This window comes from Gopherus evgoodei, chromosome 3 (genome assembly GCF_007399415.2).
Source record: "Gopherus evgoodei ecotype Sinaloan lineage chromosome 3, rGopEvg1_v1.p, whole genome shotgun sequence".
NCBI classification, from domain to species: domain Eukaryota; kingdom Metazoa; phylum Chordata; order Testudines; family Testudinidae; genus Gopherus; species Gopherus evgoodei.
The window spans coordinates 167,215,493-167,237,816 of NC_044324.1; the positions used below are offsets into that span (position 1 = coordinate 167,215,493).

Sequence of the window (22,324 nt, forward strand, 5' to 3'; positions counted from 1 at the left end):
TAACCTTGTTTGTGTCTGCTGCAGCTACCGTGCTAAGTCTTTGCATCCTGCCTTCTGGGGAAATCTAGATAGCTTTTTTTATATTGTCTTGAAATAAAGTTTCCAGGATGCATGCATGCAGCATCTGGACAGTGTACTTTGGGATGCATTAGCACATAAGTGGGAGACAGGAGGACCAGTAAACTGGGCTACAAGTATGTGGCAACTTAGGCACTGAGAACGAAGCATTGTTAGCTCCCTACTTACTAACAAAATACTGAGCAACTGGTGCTGTGAGCAGACACAAGCCATGTTAGAGCCAAGCATAGCACAACCTAGTTAAAAACCTTGTCAAAAATTGTAACATGCACCAAATTTGATATGGTGAGCCAAACCATGGTCTAAATTGATAATGATGGAAAGCCATTGCCAGCTAGTAGCTTTTCAGTGGGCTGCTCTTGGTCAACTAGTTCCAGGGACTATATATAATATTCTTTTTTAACAAGCAAATATAAATTGTATTAAGGCCTCTTGGAGAATCCTTAGTTTGTGTGCCAATGATGATATAGAAACTTTCAGAACATCATTGTTTCTTAGTCCTTCATAACGTGCACTTTTAAAATGCAGTATTTTGTCAGTCAAATGCCTATTTTATATTGTTGTATATACTGTGACAAAGTTCCTCCTCTACCTTGGTGGATCTTGCACTTATTGGCAGATTTGCTCACCTCAGTGATCTTCCCCAGTCTGGGTCAACTCCTCCTATGTCTGATCAGGAGTTGGGAGGTTTGGGGGGAACCCAGGCCCACCCTCTACTCCGGGTTCCAGCCCAGGGCCCTGTGGATTGCACCTGTCTATAGTGCCTCCTGTACCAGCTGCATGACAGCTACAACTCCCTGGGCTACTTCCCCATGGCCTCCTCCAAACACCTTCTTTATCCTCACCACAGGACCTTCCTCCTGGTGTCTGATAACGCTTGTACTCCTTAGTCCTCCAGCAGCACACCCTCTCACTCTCAGCTCCTTTGTGTGTCTTGCTCCTCACACACACTTCCTCTCCTATGGCTCCCACCTCCCTGACTAAGTGCCCTGATTAGCCTGCCTTGATTGGCTGCAGGTGTTCTAATTAGCCTGTCTGCCTTAATTGGTTCTAGCAGGTTCCTGATTACTTTAGTGCAGTCCCTTCTCTGGTCACTCAGGGAACAGAAAACTACTCAGCCAGTGACCAGTATATTTGCCCTCTACCAGACTCCTGTACCCCACTGGCCTGGGTCTGTCACAATACATGTTTGAAAATTTTGGCTGCTGGTTACTAACAACAACAAAAAAGGTAGCAAGGGGATTTTAAGTCTTATAAATGGACACTACTGCACAGCCAAGTTTTGGCCTGTCTTTATGTTAAGTCTTTTCATTATTCTATCTTGTTTATGTAGAATGACAAAGGACAGATTCCAGCAGATGTGGTTCCTGATCCAGTAGATATGCCATTGGAGATGGCAGATGCTGCAGCAAGTGCAAAAGAAATCAAGCAGATGCTGTTGGATGCAGTGCCTCTGTCATGTGACATCTCAAAGGCCATGCTTCCAAACTATGATCATGTCACTGGCAAGGCCATGCTTCTGTCACTTGGCTTGAAACTGGGAGATCGTGTTGTTATCGCAGGACAGAAGGTAAGTGAGTAAATTTGAAACTGCACAAGTAATCTCCTGTGAATTGGGCATTTGTAGTATGTTTGAAACTGATTTCTTATCTGTAAATGTAAAATAACTTCTGGAAGGTATGAAATACGGATGGCAGTAGAGATGCAAAGATATTTCTATTGTTGGAAAACAGGTGGAAAGGAAAATCCCCTCATGAGAAGCTGAAAGCTTGTGTAGTAGTGAAACTTTTTCACTGTTGTGAAAAGCAGGTTTTGTCAGACAAAATCGGTATTTTGTACCTGCAAACCTTTCCTTAACAGTCCATCATTATAAATAAGTGAGTCTTAGTCTTTGTAGAGTATAGATCCAAAATGCTGCCAGGGCTCACAAGTACCATCTGCAGGATCTTGTGACAGGAATTTATATTCTGTAGAATTAATCTAGTTTCCATTCCAGAAACCGGTAAAAGGTACATTTAATTCTGCTTAGCCATTAGTTATTTAATTTCATTGACGCAATGCAGCTAACATCTCTTTTGATGAAACACTGCCGTGGTATAGAGGTAGCAATATAATCTAAGGAGCAATGAGTACGTTAGTTAAATAACTGCAGCTCAAATTTTAATAGCTTTAAACTAGATAAGTTTGGAAATATGTTGTTCTATTGGTAACTATATTGGTATATATCAGGGGTCGGCAACCTTTCAGAAATGATGTGCTGAGTTCATTTATTCACTCTAATTTAAGGTTTCGCGTGCCAGTAATGCATTTTAATGTTTTTAGAAGATCTCTTTCTATAAGTCTATAATATATAACTAAACTATTGTATATAAAGTAAAAAAGATTTTAAAAATGTTTAAGAAACTTCATTTAAAAGTAGATTAAAATGCAGAGCCCCCTGGATCGGTGGCCAGGACCTGGGCAGTGTGAGTGCCACTGAAAATCAGCTTGCATGCCATAGGTTGCCTACCCCTGGTATATACAAAGTCATATATTTTTTTCCTCTTCTTGTGGGTAGCAAGGACTTAGAAATGATTTTAAAGCTATAGGATTTTTTTTAAGATTGCCATAAGCACACATGCAAACTTTGCAGAAACATCTATTTATAAGAGCAGAATTCTGCATTTGGGTTTTCATGCACCTGTGACAACAGCACTTGCATATTTGATTTTTCTAATTTTTATTATATTAACTTTAGATTTATAATTTGTTCTTTTCAATTCAAAAACTTTTCCTCGCAGTGTATGAAGCAGCTTCCAATTTGAATTTGACATGTTATTGAAATTGGGTCAGGAAAGGTGACACAATCATTAGCAATACAAAAGGCACGTTAACTGAAATATATACAAGAAACTGCTTGTTCTGACGAGATAATTAACGTCTGAAAGTTGTTTAGCCAGTAACCATTACACAATGAAAGCGAAGAAGAAGAAAATAACAGCCATCAAAAATACTCGAGCTGCAAGTCAGTAAAAGCTCAGAACAAGAAGAAAGAAATTTTTAGGTATTTCAGTTACATACATAGAATGCTCGTTTTTATTTTGACATTGCACTAGAGCACTGAACGTCTTCTGTAAACTGTAACACTTTCACTCTCTATGTGGATGGAGTTTTCTAGACATGGAGAACTTTAGTCTGAAAAGATGCAACTAAAGAGCTGCACCTCTGATAGGCTGCCAGAGGCCAGAGTTTATGGATATAGATTGTCAGTGGTTCCCAAACTTTTTATTTCACACTCCCCATCTGCCCCTGTCAGGCCTACAGCTGGGGCCAGGAGTGGGGTCGTGGCTCTGGGAGAGGGTGACACGGACGAGAGTAAGGAGGCTAAGGATGGGGGCAAGGATGGGGTGGAGTAGGGGGCAGCTGCTGTGTGTCCCTCCCTCCCCACCTCTCTGTGAGGTCTGAGACTCAGTCATGCCCCCCAAGCGTTCCTCCACATCCCTCTAAGGGGGCACGCCCCACAGTTTGGGGACCTCTGGATTAAGTAATCCTATAATAGTCAAATTTTAAAAGGACAGATAAAACGGGGACGGAGGAAGGAGGCTCTCCCCCTTCATTGCTGCTTTCTGATATATAAAGAAGGTTGGTCTGAACGGTTCTGTTTAAAAACATTTTAGAAAAATGGGATGAGGGAAGCTTCTGTTTGTTGAATTTCTAATTTTAACACTCCCTTCCCCTCCATCCCAACGCCATATCTGCTCTTGAAATTATAGTGATAAATGAGCACCACAAAAGACTGAAAGCTGAGTAATTGAAAGAGGGAGATTTTTTTTATTTTTATTAAGACTAAAACCCCCAAGTTTTAAAACTGATTTAAATCCACTGTCTAAAACTGTTGGGAGAAAGGACATCTTTGCTAATGATTCTGCACCCCACCCCTTAAATTAAGGCATGTGATCTTGTAATACACATCCTCTGAGACTAGAAGAAGTCCATTGGTAAAATCAGAAAAGACCGTCTCAGTGCCCCTGATCCTTCTTAAAAAAAACAGGATCTAGATAAACATTTAAAAAAAAAAAGAAAAGAAAAAGAAGACAAACAGAACTTTTCAGGCTTTATTTTTGCATCGGCAAGAAGGAATAAAGGTCATGGACTCTTTGAGAATAAATTCCTTTGCAGATTATCTTTAAATTTTAGGGGTAGTCTGAATGTGGTGTGTTGTTTTATTTTATAATCTTCCCTTCCTCATCCGGTAGAGGCCTGTATTCTTCAGGGTACTTAAGTATGTTCCAACTTTAAGCAGGTGAATTACCCTTTGCAGTCATAATGAATGAACCTATTTAGTAAGACGTGCACTGAAGTACTTTGCTGAAGTGATGTCATTGTCTAATGGTACGTATTGTTTGTGACATCTTTTTATTGTGATAACTGCCAATAAATGCTGCTTTTGTTCAATCTCAGGTGACTTAGTCCTGTCTCTTATATCTTAGAACACTTACTGGCTGGCATTTTTGAAGGAAAAGGATCTCTGCCCTCAAGGAAGGCAGAGGAATGTGAAAGTGGCAATCTGTATAGTGATCATGGATCTGGAGATGACTTACTATCTTACATCGTATCTAAGGGCCATGGTATTTATTTATTATTCACAAAGTCATTCTGTGTTAATTCTTTTCTTTAGGTTGGTACATTAAGATTTTGTGGCACAACAGAATTTGCCAGTGGGCAGTGGGCTGGTGTAGAACTGGATGAACCAGAAGGAAAGAATGACGGAAGTGTTGGAAAAGTCCAGTACTTCAAGTGTGCACCAAGATGTGGTAAAACTTTATTTTCTAGATGTTTTACAGATACTTTGAAATCTTAATTTTAAAAAAAAGAAAAGAAAAATACTGGTTTGATTAGATGAGGTGTCTTGGGTCAATAAATACAAATTGATTGTCCTGGATTTTTCTATTTTGTAAATTTCTTTAACTGCTCCTAACTTTATCAGTTCTAAATGTTGCGGAAGAAGCCATTTCTGATTACGTCCTTGAAACTGCAATGTTGTATCTTTCTAGTTTTGCCATCTTTATTGATTATAGGCTTTTCTCACAGCCATAGTGTAATTGTTTCTTTTCTATATGACATTTTCTCTCATAGCTTACTTGGCCTTCCACTTTGAAAGAGATTCGTTTGAGCATTCATATATTCTTCTTAAAAATTCTTCCATCAAAGGAATGTGATGTTGTCTGCCTTCTCTGTTTGTCAAATTGAGGTGTCTGTGTTGTAAATTTGCTTGGCATTTCATTTCCATCTGTGAGATGATGCAGGAGCTTGTGCTGAGGGATGTTCTACCTCAGTTTCCAGCTTAGCCACAAGCATTCTTTGTGATGCTGGGCAGAGCACTGAGACACAGGATAGAATAAGTGACTTTCCCATCTATAAAAGAGGAATATTACTTCCCCACCTCACCAGCTATGAGTATAACAATCCATTAATTGAGATACTTTTGTTAAACAGAGTAACCTAAGAGAGAATAGATAGATTTTTTTTGCTGCATTACTGCATCTCTCTCTCTTTTTTTGTTGTTCTCCAGGTATCTTTGCACCTCTTTCTAAAATAAGTAAAGCTTCAGATCACAAGAAGAATTTTGTCAGAAGTCCTTCCACACGGTCTACTTTGGTCAAGTCCAAGAAAATAGATGTAACGCACATAACTTCAAAAGTGAATACTGGTAAATATTTCTTTTTTTATAAAGCTAGTCTCTCCAAAAATCAGACGGTAATTTTGCATATCTTTATATTAAAATCCTAGCCTGTAGTTAATTCATCCTCTTGGAATAAGAAAGTAGTATGACATTTATTAATTATTCCTTCTCATTAACTGAAGTTGTTGGTGCTGAGGGGTGTTGAGCATCTGTCAACTCCCAATGAAATAACTTTAAACTGCAGGTGCTTATTGCTCAGGATCAAGCCCTGTGGCTCAATCACAGTAACAATTAATGTTCTACCATATGGTATGTCATTTTACTGTAACACCGGTGTGTGAGGCCTTTTTACAATCCCCTGCAGCACTGTGTAAAATTGATTGCTGGAAGGTAAGTTATGGGACAAGTTACACCGTTGCCTGATTCTGGTAAGACAATTGCTATGTCTTTTCTAGGGCTAAGCCAGGGGAATCTGTGTAGAGTGACTAAAGGTTCTGTTCTCAGTGAATGGTCATTTTGGTGATATAATATACCCAGGGGATCTAACATTACATATTGATATACTGTTTGGGAAAGGCATACCATAGCACGCAGTCTGAAGCTTTTAAAGCTGTTTCTGATTGGAGATGATATCTGTAAATGTCTAAAATCACTTTGCTTTAATTACGTAGATTTTTATTTGACTTGATCAGCAGGCTGTCAAACTGTTGAGGAAAACAAATTTAAATGCTAATTTATATGCAGCTGTATGTAAGTATTAAAATATTGTAAGAAGTATTAATACCAGTTTTCTCAATAAAAACCCTTCTGACAAAAATTAATTAGAAGCTATTTTAATAACTACATTATGTGTCAAGGCAATGAATTAGTTCACATGAGAAACAAAGAATACATCTGGAGGGGATAGATATTCTTGTGTTTAAGTCCGTGAGTGGGGGCTTAGGAGATCTGGGTTTAATTCCTGGCTCTGCCATAGAGCTCCTGTGTGACCTCAGTTTAGGCAAATCACTTACTCTCTCTGTGCCTCAGGTCTCCATCTGTAAAGTCAAGATAATATTCCTTTTCCTCCACCCTTTGCCTTTCTTGTCAATTTAGCTTGTATGCTCTCTCTTATGTGTTTGTACAGTGCTGAGCATATACAAATAGGCCCCGATCTTGATTAAATGATGTAAAAATAATGCTATTATATGTGTTGTGTTATAATTTCCCCTCTCAGTCCTGCCAGTTGGACCCTTTATAATAAAGAAGCATGACTTTACAGGTAGAGGGGTGTACATATATGCCTACAAAATTATTTAAATCCTCTAAAACGTTCCTCTTTTAATTGTAAAATATGCAGCATATACAGACTACATGATGGGATGGTGGAATATGGTTTTTTAGCAGTGATTTTGGGATAACTTGCAAAAGTCATTTGACTCTCGCTATCATGTCTATGTGGTAGACATGTACTGCTCTGTGACCTTTTAAAAATAATTGAACATCTACAATTTTCTACACATTGACATACTTCAAACTTTCTGAAGTTTTTTGTCTGACCTTTGCTGGAAATGGGGCATTTGTATAGTATAAGTTGCATGGTTACAGTTTGATCTGGAAAATGACATGCTCCACAAAGCTCATCTTTTTTTGAAATGCGTTGTCCTAATCATGTCAACTTAGACAATTAACTTAACGTCCAGGCAGTTTAACATGATGTGGAAAAACTGACACCTTGCATAAAATGCTGCACTTCAGTAAAATGATTACATTTGTTTGCAAAACTGTAAAGTGGGGGCCTAAGCTATCTCTTTCTATAAAACATTCTTCACTTTGGCTGTTTGGTCCACTCATAGTATTGTGAGCCGTAAGACAGCTGTTTGTTAAGATTGAGCTACGATTTATTTTCAAAAGATCTTGATTAAAATGGAAAAGGATTGTTTTCCTCTGAGGCAAAGCATTCGTGAGAATAGTTTGTGATGAACCTGTTTTTTGACATAGCTGTGCCTAACCATCTTTATAAATCCCAAAATTTGACATTTGCTTTAAGTAAAAATCAGAGTAAGTTCTATATGGTACACCCACTAGGGCTTACATGTGTAAGCAGTATGCGTTGAACTGCCATCGTAAGATATTCTTATGCCAAAGGGCCCATTTATCTTAATGTGCCTAGTGGATTCACTTGCTAGGGTGAAAGAATAAAGTTGCAAATACGGAGCTTTCTTCTGACACATTTACTTGCATTACTGGAGTAAATTTCTTAAGTGTCTTAACCACCAGTAAATTATTTGTGTTACAGACCATGAAAAATCATTAGTACATCTTCTATAAACATTGTAGATAGACTGCAGAATTCTGTCAAACCTCACTTTTAATATTGTATTTAGATATTTTTTAATGCTTTTTATTATTTGTACTTTTGATATTTGTGGTAAAAATATTTGCTCTTTAAATAGTTCATTAGATTTCATCAGTGATGGTCACCTGATCACATTAAGTACTGGGACTAATCAAGGATTTTCTGTTATAAAACATATCTCTGGCCATGAACAATGTTCTCACATATCTGACTCTTAAGGCTGAAATACAAGACACCTTAAAATAGAATACAGTTATAAATAAGTACCAAAATAATACATCATCTGGGCTAAGCCAATAAATATAATTAAATAAAAAGTCCGCTTTGCCCATCACTAGTACCAGCAAAATCGCCCGGAAGGTTTTGTTCTCTTTGCCTAGTCGTGGCAGACAACCACTTATGAATACAAAATAACTTGTCCTTGAAGCATGTTGCTATGTAGCGTAATAGGCTCTTTAATTAGATTAATACTGGCATATTCAATCCGTTTTTGTAGGCTTGAAACCAAAAGTTATGGGGTTAAAACTCAGATTTGTGTAAATACATGCATCCACAGAAGTTATAGATTTAACAGTTGGTAGTCTTATTCCAATAGTAAAAGCAAAAATTTTCAGTTTTGGATGTGTTTAAGAATCAGAAGTTTGTGATTTTAAAGGATTTTTTCTTCACTTGTGTTAACTCAGATTGTTTCAATATAAACATTTGGCAAGCCCTTTGTTTATAATATGGCTTGATTGCTTTGGAGCATTTTTAAGTGTCAGTGGTTTAACACGATTGGTAAATTATTTTACAACTAGAAGTTTTATATAAAAATACTGTGGTTTGGTAGTACTCATATTTGAAGAATCGCATTTTACAAATACTAAATAAGCCTCCAGAAACCTGTAAATTAGGCAGACCTTGGCCCCATTTCACAGATGGGTGAAGAGAGGGACGAGAGAGAGCACAGAGAAGTTGCAGCTTGCCAGTGGTGACACAGGAAACTAGTATCAGTCAGGATTAGGACATTAATCCTTATTTTCTCAGTATCATGTTCTAAATACTAGATATCACACTCTTCTGTAAAGACTACTAGTTTCTATAGTATGTATGTGGAACAGTTGGATTGAAATGATGGACTTGGAGGTTTCATCGTTTGTTCAGTGATCTACAAGCCCAGTACTGTATCTGTTTGCATATGTGGATTTTTCTGTAAAATTATTAATTGTTAATTGCCAGGATACTGGTTGACCCTATTTGTTTTTTGTCTTTTTTGTATCCTAGGCTTAGCTACATTAAAAAAAGACAGTAGTTCTGAATCCACCTTTTTGGCTAGTGAAGAAGGAATGAAAATTATGCCTGGTAAAGAAGGTAACTACATTCCCCTTGTTTCTTTTTTTTGGGCCAATTCTGGGTAGGGCAAAGGAAGTATCGCATATCTCTTCCTTCCCCTACCCCTCTTCACAGGCACTCAAATATGCTGCAAAAGCAGTGCTAATGTAGACCTACATTCTAGTTCCAAGCAGCCCTGTACACCAGTCTGCTAGGAGCAGGATTAATCTGAACGGGACCAATGTGATGCCGTTGTGAAAAAGGCTAATGCAGTCCTAGGATGAGTCAAGCGAGGTATTCCCAGTAGAGCTAGGGAAGAGTTAGTACCGTTATATGAGGCAATGGTGAGACCTCATCTGGAATACCGAGTGCATTTTTGATCTCCCATGTTCAAGAAAGATGAATTCAAACTGGAACAGGTGCAGAGAAGGACTGCTAGGGTGATCAGAGGAATGGAAAATGTACCTTACGAGAAGAGACAAGGAGGTTGGCTTGTTAGGCCTAACAAAACAAAGGCTGAAGGGAGATACGATTCCTCTCTATAAATACACCAAGCGGATAAACACTAGCAAGGGGCGGACTTGTTTTAAGTTAAGAGCTGATACTGGCACAAGAACAAATGAATATAAACTGGCAATCGGTAAGTTTAGGCTTAAAATTAAACAAAGGTTTCTAACCATCAGAGGAGTGAAGTTCTCGAACAGTCTTTCAAAGGGAGTACCGGAGGCAAAAAACCTAACTTTTTTGGAGGCTGAGCTTGATGAGTTTGCTTACAATGGCATGGCCCATTATGACTGCTAGTAGCAAATATCTCCAGTTGTTGGAGATTGGACATTAGATAGGGAGGGTTCTGAGTTACTACAGAGAATTATCTCCCACCTGTCTGGCTGGTGAGTCTTGCCCATATGCTTGGGGTCTAATCACCATATTGGGCATCGGGAAGGAATTGTAGTCCCAGGGCTTGTCTACATCACAAAGTTGCAGCGCTGGTGAGGGGGTTACAGCGCTGCAACTTAGGAGGTGTACACATCTGCAGGGCATCACCAGCGCTGCAACTCCCTGTTTGCAGCGCTGGCCGTACTCCCGTTTTGTCTCGGGTGTAGAGGATCCAGCACTGGTGATCCAGCGCTGGTAGTCAAGTGTAGACACTTACCAGCGCTTTTCTTGACCTCCGTGGAATAAGCAGGTATCCCAGCATACCTGAGGAAGCCTCTGGTAATCAAGCTGGTCTCCTTCCCCGGTTTGCTCTCGCGTTCCCCGAACAAGCAGGTCTCCTTCCCTGCGGTTTGCAGAGTGGTTCGGGGAACGCGAGAGCAAACCGCGGCGAAGCTGGTCTCCTTCCCTGGTTTGCTCTCGCGTTCCCCGAACAAGCAGGTCTCCTTCCCTGCGGTTTGCAGGGTGGTTCGGGGAACGCGAGAGCAAACCGCGGCAAAGCTGGTCTCCTTCCCCGGTTTGCTCTCGTGTTCCCCAAACCTCCGTGCAAGCAGGTCTCCTTCCCTGCGGTTTGCAGGGGGGTTCGGGGAACGCGAGAGCAAACCGCGGCGAAGCTGGTCTCCTTCCCCGGTTTGCTCTCGCGTTCCCCGAACCTCCGTGCAAGCAGGTCTCCTTCCCTACGGTTTGCAGGGGGGTTCGGGGAACGCGAGAGCAAACCGCGGCGAAGCTGGTCTCCTTCCCCGGTTTGCTCTCGCGTTCCCCGAACCCCCCTTGAAGCTGCCCAACAGCGCTGCAGTATGGCCACATCTAACACCACTTGCAGCGCTGGTTGCTGTAAGTGTGGCCACTCTGCAGCGCTGGCCCTATACAGCTGTACTAATACAGCTGTAACAACCAGCGCTGCAAAATTTTAGATGTAGACATACCCCCAGTCAGGTTGTCAGAGACCCTAGGTTGGTTTGTTCATTTTTATTTATTTATTTTTTGCCTGCTTCTGCAGTGTGGGGTCTGGGTCATTTGCTTGTTTGAACTAGAGCGAATGGTGGATTCTCTATAACTTGATGTCTTCAAATCAAGATTTGAGGCCTTCAGTAACTCAGCCAGAGGCTATGGGCCTATTACTGAAGTGAGTGAGTGAGGCTGTGGCCTGTGATGTGCATGAGGTCAGACTAGATCATCATGACTAAGGCTGTGTGTCCGTCATGGAAGTCACGGATTCTGGGGGCCAGCTGCACGGGCTGCTGCTGGGGCAGTCTCGGGCCACTGCCTCCCACCCCCCAGCAGCAACAGTAGTAGTTTGGGTATGGGAGGAGGCTCAGTGTGGCAGGCACCACCTCCACAGCTCCCATTGTCTGCTGTTCTCGGCCAGTGGGAGCTGCAGAGCCAGGGTTCATGGCAGGAACAGCGCGCAGTAACTCCCTGGCTATCCCTCCCCTTAGGAGCTGCAGGGACATGCCAGCCGCTTTGGGGGACCCGTGTGGGGCCGAGTAGGGAGCCTGCCAGCTCTGCCAACCCTCACCCCATAGCACCAGTGGGAGTACCGGGCTGCACACCGCCTCCCCCAACACCCACAGTACCCACTGGGCCACCACACGCCCCCTCCACTCACACCTGCAGCCCCCTGGCTCAAATTTTAGTTAGGAGTATATAGTACAAGTCATGGACAGGTCAGAGGCTGTGAATTTTTGTTTACTGCCTGTGACTTGTCCATGACTTTTACTAAAAATACCCATGACTGAAATGTAGCTTTAATCATGATGGTCCCTTCAGGTCTTAGTCTGTCATATGGCCAGCTGCCAGGGCAGCATGGCCTGGCAGATATATGTATAACCTTGGAGCCCAGCCCCCTGAGCCTTAGGTGCTAAGAAAACCCTGTCATGTTGCAGATCGTCTGTAGAACAGCCTTTTTGTAGGTTTTGGTGGCTCTTTCTCCCTGTGTTCCCGCTGCTGGCTGCATGTATTCCAATTGGAACTATGTTCAACAAGTATCGGAATTTTGACCCTTTTATTACTTGTATGTTTGAATGTTGAGTAGCAAATTATAATGGTGTAACAGCATTTTTAGATTAGTGTTCTGTAAGGTAATCATTTAAAAAACATTTTAAATCTTTAAAAATATTATTTTAACTTTTTAAATTGGAATCCAGTCTCTAATGATCTGTAGGTTTATAATTGGCTAGTGACTTCTGATGCTTCAGTTTTTGGGTGCTCAACTTGACAACACAAAGGGGTCTGATTCTCAGAGGGTGGATGCTCAGCACTTTATAAAAATCCAGCCCCCTCTATGGTTTCTCAGGTTGAACATGTACACTTCTACCCTGATAGAACACGACCCAATATAACCCAAATTCGGATATAACACGGTAAAGCAGCAGGGAGCCCCGGGCCCTTTAAAGCACTGCCCGAGCCCTGCTGCTTTACCGTGTTATATCTGAATTCAGGTGGAGCCCCGGGCCGTTTAAATCACTGCCAGAGTCCCACTGCCAGAGCCCCGGCAGTGATTTAAAGGGCCCGGGGTGCCCCATAGCAGCTGGAGCCCCAGGCCCTTTAAATCCCCGCTGGGGCTCTGGCAGCCAGGCTCAGGCGGTGATTTAAAGGGCCAGAGGCTCCAGCTGCTGCAGGAAGCCCAGGGCCCTGCTGCTGGAGCTCCAGCAGTGATTTAAAGGGCCCAGGGCTTCCTGCAGCAGCTGGCGCACCGGGCCCTTTAAATCACCTCTGGGGAAGCCAGTCCAGTCCACCACAGCGTACCAGTATGCCATACCAGACCAAACCTGATAAAACGCAGCCTCACCTATAAGGCAGTGAGATTTTTTGGCTCCTGAGGGCCGCGTTATATTGGGGTAGAGGTGTATTATATTACTATTTGCTTTTAAAGTTTTTGAGTATATATAGTTATTTAAAACAAAACAGAAACACACCCTTCATCTGACTGAGTGTATTTTTTTGTGAGAAAAACTTTTTTTTTTTAAATCCGGGAAGTTTCAGTTCATGAACAGTTTCTAGTTAGATACCAGGTTTCAAGATGTAGGAGCCTAACTTTAGGCATCCATATCCCCAGTGAGGCACCTAAATAACTGGCTTAATTTTCAAAAAGTGCTGAAAACCCAGCCACTTTTAACTTCAGTCAGAGGTGCTTGGTGCTCAGCATTTTCAAAAATTGGGCTACCTAATTGGGTGCCTAAATATGGACTTTAGGCATCCACTTTTTAAAATCTTGAGCTTGGAATGTTACCTTTGGGGTGGGGCGGGGCTGCGCACTTCAGTGGATCAAAGCAAGTTCAGTATAACACAGTTTCATCTATAATGCAGTAAGATTTTTTTGGCTCCCAAGCACAGCGTTATATCGAGGTAGAGGTGTACTTTTTTAGTTCATGTTGAGACCACCAGTATCTTAACTTTGGAGCTTTTGGGTTCTTGTACTCTTTCCTTAGGTACCCCATTCTTTAATCTGTGCTCTGACTCACAACAGGTGCACTTCATATTTTTTACTTACCCCCCTCCCACGCCTCCCAAGATAGAGGATTTAGTAATATGAATACTGAATCTGTCCTAGCTCCAACCATGTGGGGATCTCCAACACTGAATGAGTAGAGCCTCACAACAGCCCTGAGAGTCAGATAAGCAGCATTATCTCTAACTTCATAGGTAGGAAAACTGAGGCACAAAGAGAGTAAAGTCTTGCTCCACAGTCATGTACACCTTGAGCTGGTGGGATCATTTCCAGCTTGAGGAGACATACCCAGGCTAGCTCTGATCAAACTAACATACTAAAAATAGTGTGTAGCCTCAGTTTCAGGAGCTGCCCCCCATATGATCAGAGCTAGCACGCGTATGCCTCCATGAGCTGGGAATTATATCTCCAGCTTGAGGTGCAGACATACCTGGTGTTACTTTTGAGCAGAAAAGAAGAGAGCGAGAAATGCAAAAGTTAAAACGAGACCGATTTTATTGAATATGTTCACAAACAGAGATAAGCGATTTATCTTCCATTTCTTCTTTGATTTGATATTAATACAGTATATAATGCATAATTAGTCACTAGTCCACACACCATTACTCGCCCACAAAAATGTCACTTTCCCTACTTCTCATCAACCATTTAATAAACTGGATATTGAGAGTGAGGTGATGAGGGCTCATATTACTAATTCTTCACTTGTTTAACAACTGTATGCTAGAGTATTTACCAGCACATCAAGTAATATTCTAAATACCTAAAAATAATCTACTGCTGTGAGAATAAATGGATAAAGTTTGTGCTGCGAAGAGTCAATTGCCTTTTAATTGGTTGTTCCCTTGCTTGCTTTGTAAATTAATGAGGTTTTTCTGTATCATACATGCTTGTTTGCTTCAGCTGACTTGTCCTTTCCTGCATACCATCTCTGGATAATTCTTTGCATTAGCTCTGTCCGCTTTCCTTGGATCCAGCAGTTCTTTCTCTTCCACTGCCTCTTTAGAGAGCAAACAGAATCATCCCAAGAAATGGAACTCAACTAACAGCAATAAAAAGGCAGTGCCTAAAGTAGCTTCTGCCTCATCTAAAAGCAGTGCTGGTACTGTATCTGTTGTATTAGTAAAGAACACCTTCCCAGGCTGGAAATAGGGATGGCAGGTCAGTTAACTGTCTGGTCAAATATTCGTATAAATGTACTTGCTTTTACTTTGTCACTGCTTGGGGTGATAACTTAGAGGAGACACTTGTCAGATAGTTAGTCTTTAAACTTAAGTTTTTTCTATTTTTGTAACGTTTTTACTATTAGAAAATGTGCGGAAGAAGGTGCGGTTCTTAGTCTCACTTACAGATGAGCTAGCTGCACTTCAGACTATTACTGCAACTTCTAACGACCAAGTAAACCTTAAATCCAGCATTTTTTAATTAGACGGAATACCCACTGAAGCAGAGGAATGTTTTATCTAAGCAGTGTGTGTGGAACAGGGCCTTGCATTAAGAGCATATATGAATATTTGACCGGTTGGTTGGCTGACTCTCTGCTGAGACCTCATGATATACTCCTCTTTGCATTTCAAAACTGCTGCTGTCCTAATTTCAGTTTTTCCCTTCATTAAACAGGATTGAATAATGCTTTTCCATCTACAAGAAAAAACCCTTTGGATGAAGGAGAAATTCAGCTCGGAGACAAAGTGCTAGTGGTAGGGCAGAGAACTGGCACTGTTAGATTCTATGGGACAACAAAGTTTGCGCCAGGTATTTTATCTGTTCTTAAAATACATTGTAGAATCAGAGTAATGTCCTAGGAACAATATAAATGTTTGGACCTTATTATTTAAAATAGAAATCCAGCAATTTAAGAGTTCTAGCTCAATTTCACTTTATTATTATTGAATATTTGACTTTAACGTGGAGCTGCCTAGAGTAATGGAGAAGATGGTACAGTACTTTACATTGTGACTGCCACTTGACATTGTGTCTTTCTCAGAAAGTACAGTAATAATACCATTCATTTTCTTAAGGCGGCTGTAGCCTGATTTGGAGTATGTTAGTAGTGTTGATGTAATTTATCCACTTAATTTTATTTGATTAATTTTTAATTAATTAATATTAATAATTATTTGATATTAATTAGTATGGGTTTGACTCACCAATATGTTTGATCAGAAGATAAAGTTCTTCCTGAATCAGACTTCACAGAGTTTATAAAAGGAACTTCGGGGTTATGACGATCTTACACTGAGACAAATATAGTCATAAAGCCCTTTTATTAAAATCAATGAAGTGGTAAGCAAATGTTAAAACAGTTCAGGATTACAGAGTTACAAATATCACAGTTCTTTAAGAGAGATATTTATGATAATACACTGTTATAAGCTGCAGACTTAATTGATACTCACACTCTGGTGCAGCAGCACCTTGGGCATTTTCACACCTCTAGCAGAGGAAGTTACTGCAAAGTTGTTTGTGTTCTAATTTAACTCTATATATGCTAAATGCTTTAACTAAAATAAAAATGGAGATTAAATCCCTTTTCACTTTCAGTTTTGAAAAGAAATAATACTAGGGCCTATTAATAGTTAATAGCTGTCGTAGATAGGTAACGTCGATACATAGATGAAGCTGGAGGCAATGGAGAGTAGACGGGAGCAGATAAATGGGTAGAATTGCCTGTCTAATGGTGAGCTGTCTCACCTTTTTATAGAGCATTAGTTGGAAATCCTTCCTCCTATGCCCAAATTTCATCTTTCCTCCATGGAAATGTTAGGGTACCTTTGCCCCATAGGCCAGGATGTATGTGCGTATGAATGACAGGTATGTACGCATTTGTGGTGTACTTGTTAGATTTGTTGGCAAAAATCCCCTTTTTCCATCCTTTACTGTTATTGGTTCAGTTAAAGGTCTCCAGACATCTGCGTAGGTATTTTGTCTATTATCACTTTTCTGAGTAAGGGTCCCAAAATATGCTAAAGTTGCCTTAGCGTTATACAGGATATTTGACCTTTAGGTCTCTTGCATTACAGCCACTTATTCTTAATATGAATCTATAAACCTATTACATCAAATACTTAAATTCATAAGAAAGACATTTATTCAGACCAGCAGATTAATCCTTAGGGCTACAGGGCACACCTTTCTTTCCCTGGGCTTTTATATGCAGCTGTTTTTGACCACACTGATGTCTTGTGTTACTGAAACTCTGCTAGAACATTTAGTGCTCTTCACTTTTTAGACATGTCATGGTGATATATTGAGCTTTTTCAGTTTTTTGTTTGATTTCAGTTCTCAGGACCGGTTTTTGTATTTTTATGCCCGATGAGGTTACCGATAACTAGAGAACTTACATGCTGGAAATTTCCCCCAGTATTACATAGTTAGGTTTCTTCAGAGGGAGGTGGGTTGTTCTGAAACCATAGGAACTATAACTTTTGAAAATGTATCCTTTCAAGCCAATTTATTCTTATGCTCTCCTGTCATTTTTGAGCTCTTTCATAAACCAAACCACTGCCTAGAACATAACCATAAGGTTGAGGCAAAAAAGGTTCCATTATCCAGTGTCTGCACTTAGAATGACTGGTATATTGGTACCTCCAGTAGTTTATCTCAAGCAAGTGGGCTTCCATTTAAAGTGGCAATACCCTGTCTTGACACTTGGTGGTATCAATATTTAAAAAAAATTGCTTAAGATAAAATGTCAGAATGAAATATCAGCAGGCACAAGCCACATTCATCACCTCAAGGAGTATGTTATATGAAGCAATCCCCATTTAAGATGTCATTATTCTCTAACTTGATAGAGTAATATAGATTCGATAGAACCTAATGGAAAAGCCAAAATAGTCTATTAACCTCAAATGGTTATGTTCCCGTATTTAACTGGTATGGTGGGAATGGATTTCCTGACCTAGCTTTTTTTTTTTTTAAAGAAAACTACACCATTGCAACTCTTCGCCTTTGAAACAGCCTTATTTTAAAATGGCAAAAAGTGGGCAACGATATAGAACTCTTTCTGAGCAATTGTCAAAAACGTGACACCCTTCCTGCCCCCCTGGTTTATTTTTGGTGGCAGTGCAGATCTTTTTCATATACTTTTGTCTCTCCTGCCTTTGGTGGACAGGAAAGAAGGAACTTTTGATATATTGATCACTTCTAATTCATAGGTCACTGTTCTTATTTCTTCATCTGATACTTAGTATTGCCCTTAATCCTGTAGCCTCAGCACCAAATTACTTGAATTTAATTTTGAGTCTTTTGGGACCAGACAGCGTAAGGATTGCTGATAGGATACAGAATTTCTCAGCTTTTCATAATCAGCTGACATTCATCACAGGTTGGTAGTGATCAAACTTATTACCATCTGATGGCTGCTCAGTAGCCTGTGTAAAATGAATTGCTGGCCAATCCTTACACACTTGTATTTGCATCATAAAATCTACCTTGCAATTGGTAATAATTACTTCTGATTTTAGAGAGGGAAAAGGACTGAATGAGCATTGAGTGACATTTGAATCTTAGTAGTGGTCATGTGAAATCAGGATTGAGGCATAAGTGCAGAGAAATTGCCAGTACAGCTTTGTCAATCTGCTGTTTTCAGTAGCCTTAAATTCACTTATATAAGATGCAAAGCTTTTTATCTTTTCTGTTTTTTGCTAAAAATAGGCCATTTTTCTTAAAATAGATATAAGTTTTGAGTAATCAACAGTATTTCTAGGGCTATTTTGAATAGAGCATTCGTATCTCAGTGTTTTTTAATATAATTTAGTTTACTGTTCTTATTTTTCTTCTGTATGTTGGTGGTGGCATACATTTTGATTTGACGTAATGCAATCACTTCTGGGTCAGGGAAATCCTGTCTTGGGTTTGGTTAATACACAGATTGTTATGTATAAATTAGTCATATGCTCAACAACTTGAGCATCTGTTAACTATTTTAAATACAAAATTTTAATATTACCCCTGGTAAAAGTAATATTGAAATTCCAAATTCCAACTGTAGGCTTTTGGTGTGGCATTGAACTGAACAAACCTCACGGCAAGAATGATGGTTCAGTTGGAGGGGTCCAGTACTTCAGTTGTCTCCCCAGATATGGCATATTTGCCCCACCAAGCAGAGTGCAGAGGTGAGTATGATATTGTTTTATGTCTGTGTCACAAAATGTTTTCTCACTTCCTCTCCAATGAGAAATAAAATTCTGAACGAACTAAAGAGGAAAAACAATTATTCCTGCTGCTGGGGAGGTGGTAGATCCCCTTGGTTCTGAGACTAGGTTGCTGAAAGAGTACTAGTATCTCTCAGTACCAGTGCTATATAAACAGGAAGCATACCCAGGTGGCTGTTTCAGCAACCTCACAAATCTAAAAATATTTCATTCCATCCCACTGCCTCTATATCAAGTGATTAAATTTAGGGATGTAACTAATTCAGTAGGTGCTCTTGAAAGCTCTAATTTTTAGGGCCAAATCCTGATACTGTGAGCAGAATTCAAGTACAAGGATTCTGCCTGTGGATGCTACATAGCTTCCTGGTGGATATAGATCTCACCAGTTGGATCACAGCCACTCCCATTGGGCTTGGGGTAAGGAATACCAGAGATAACCCTGTGCTCTCTAGCCATGTGTGCTTTTGATCGGTGGATGAGTACAAAGCCTGTGTCTAGTTACCATGACTGACATACCTATGTTCTTCTCCACTTCCCCTTTTTCTTCTCCTCCAGTCTTCTAGTATGGCAAACAATCACAGAACAATGCCCCTAGCATAAAAGATGATGCATACTTTCCCCATTGCTACTGTTGGGTTATAACATGCAGAGGAATCAGCATCTATCTTTAGTCTTTAGATGTTTGTGTGTGTGTGTATGAATGTATATATATATCATTTTCTGTTGCTGCGTATGCTCTCTGGCAAACTTTCATTGTGCACCTTCAGTAAGACTAAAGATGTCTTCTCTGAGTTTTCTTGATCTTGAGCATACTGCACCTTTTCTGTATCCTTAGATACACACATGCAACATTTTATATTACTAGCTATCTGTTGACAAAAGACTTTCTGTAGTAATGTATACAAGGCAGAAGTAAGGCCTCTGTGGGACTCTGAACTCTGCATTTAGTGACTTGTGGGCAACTAAAAGCTCAGTCTATTTAGGATGAAAATTTAACCAGGATGGTGGGGAGGACTCAACCCTAAATTAATCCAACATATTAAGCCTTTTGGAAAACCTTGCAACCGATCTTTAGCCAAAATAGCTCAGCAATATATTTCTTAAAGTTGAAATTAAACAATTTTAATTTGTGAGACTTAACCCATTATCTCACTTTAGATTAACAGGTTCCTTAGACTCCCTCACAGAAGTTTCAACAGGTAAAATGAATCATTCTTTCCCAGGTAAGAATCTGAGACGTGGGTCTGGTTTTGTTTGGATAGCCTGTAGAACATTTCCAGAAATTGCAGCTTCCTGGACATGCCACCCAGGTTCTTTGAATGGCCAAAGCAAAACAGATTTTAGAGCAACGCAGATGCCCCAAGATGCATTGCTATTTGACTTCTCCCTCCTTTACTGACATTGACTGTCCAGTCACTGTTTGCAGGCAGGATTGGTGTTAGGAGACTGACATGCTATCAGTTCCTTCAGTTGCAGAAATGGAGGAAATAATTGCATCAGGTATTGGAATGTAACCCATCAATCCAGTGAATAAAAATGAATTTACTTCCTTGAACAGTTCCTTTGGTCCCTATTTATACATACTGGGGTTTTTGCTTGTACTAAAAACCAAAACAAAACTCTGGCTTCGGAATGGACTTACTGCAATAAATGGATATTTCCCCCTTTGTCTACTGTTGACTTAAAAAGTTGTTTTGTAAAGCTCTGTGTACTCTTTATGCACTCAATTTTATTATCTAAAATACAAGGCACCTTGGCCCAACGGATAGGGTGCTAGGCTGGGACTCAGGAGCCAGGAGTTATTTTCCTGTCATGGCCCCAGACCTGCTCTGTGCCATTGGGCAAGTAAACTTCCCCTCTTTCTGCATCTGTTTACGCTGTAAGCTCTTTGGGGCAGGAACTGTGCCGTAATATGTATTTCTACAGTGCTTGGCATGATAGGGCCCTGCGTTCAATTGCTACCCTAGTATTTTTTACTGATGATGATCAAATTTCTTACCAAAAACTTTACCATCTAATACAAAAAGAAAACAAAACACTTGGCAGTGGTTCAGGCATAGAAGGGATTGTTGAGGAGATCAGAATAGGGATGATTCACAGATCATTTGGGTTTGATACAGAGCTAGTGAATTATTTATGAAAAATTGGCATTTTTTCTAAACATTTTTTGTGAAAGTTGTTTCAAAATTTTGAAACATTTATTTTTACCTACCCCTTGTTCCTCTTCCTTCTCAAAATTCTTGAACATTTCTTGATTCTTATGGAATTTTTCACAACAAAATACTTACCATTTCCCATGCAGCTGTAATTTGGAGTGGTGGGGAGGGTGCTTAGCAAACGAGATGGGAGCGAAGAAAGCGGTTGTGCACATTTTATTTTTAAATCAAGTAGCTTAGTCACCTTATTTATTCACTTTCTCCTGTAGGTTTTAGACGAAGTTTAAGTACAACTTCTGCATCTTCACAGAAGGAGATAAACAGGAGAAATTCCTTTGTCAAGTGAGTGTTTGTTTAAATATGTATTAACTGTGCAAAACTGGGCAGCTGTAGTTTAGAATCACTGGAAGAAAGCCCAGAACTTCCTTCTCTTGACACGTGCAGGTAACTGCATTGAATGGTGTAGGTTCCTTTCAATTGACTTGTGTAATTTCCATTAATGCACAGAACCAGTTCTTGCAGTCTTCTCAGACAAAACTCCCTCTGAGTTCTGGCTGAGAGGGAACAACTGCAGGGCCAGTCCTAGACGAAGTGAACCGCTTGTGCTTGTCCTTGAATCTTGTGCCACCAAAATAGAACAGGGAGTGAAAGTTTCAACTGTGAACTCTTCCAACTCCGGTTGACAAACTATAGCTTAAAAGAAATATCCCTAACATGGAAAAAAATTGCATTCTGTCCTCTTTCCCTGGCGGCGTTTCACATTTTTGCTTGACTTGTTACTTTAGATTAACCTGATATATTTGAAGCAATCTGATATTTTTAACATAGAATCTATTTTCTTCTTGGCTGTATATAATTAGATACAAATACACTTAGATTATGGATTTTTGCAGTGGATTTTATTATCTTTCATTGTGTGTCTGTCCAGCATCCAAATGAAAATGATCTGTTTCTCATGTGGAGGTATAAATGAAGAGTGGGCTGTCTTTTTGTACATTTGATCACGTAGCTTTTGTTGAAACATAGTTTCCAGGGAGTTTAAGTCCTGGTTCTGCATTGCAAAGCACTATGGCCATGCACCATTTAAATTCATTTGTGGCTAACCTCTGTGGACAGAGCCAAATTTCTCAGTGTATTAACTATTTGTTCAGTTTTTGCACACTGAGCTTTCTGATCTCTGTTGCCATATGATGCTTAGACTTGCATAAGGAAAAAAGAATATGGGGACATTTCTAT

General features: G+C 40.0%; 1 protein-coding gene across 7 annotated transcripts in view; it reads left to right on the plus strand.

Moving 5' to 3' along the window:
• CLIP4 (CAP-Gly domain containing linker protein family member 4) overlaps positions 1 to 22,324 on the plus strand; it is a 72,366-nt gene that overhangs the window by 46,739 nt on the left and 3,303 nt on the right. For 5 of the 7 annotated variants that reach the window (XM_030557345.1, XM_030557344.1, XM_030557342.1 and 2 more), the window contains exons 8-15: positions 1,412 to 1,648; positions 4,736 to 4,871; positions 5,630 to 5,767; positions 9,342 to 9,428; positions 15,394 to 15,528; positions 18,770 to 18,893; positions 20,091 to 20,155; positions 21,358 to 21,430. In XM_030557345.1, the coding sequence (XP_030413205.1) occupies positions 1,412 to 1,648; positions 4,736 to 4,871; positions 5,630 to 5,767; positions 9,342 to 9,428; positions 15,394 to 15,528; positions 18,770 to 18,893; positions 20,091 to 20,155; positions 21,358 to 21,430 (995 nt within the window). The remainder of the gene's footprint in view (positions 1 to 1,411; positions 1,649 to 4,735; positions 4,872 to 5,629; positions 5,768 to 9,341; positions 9,429 to 15,393; positions 15,529 to 18,769; positions 18,894 to 20,090; positions 20,156 to 21,357; positions 21,431 to 22,324) is intronic. The other 2 variants (XM_030557347.1, XM_030557348.1) reach the window with 2 other exon arrangements.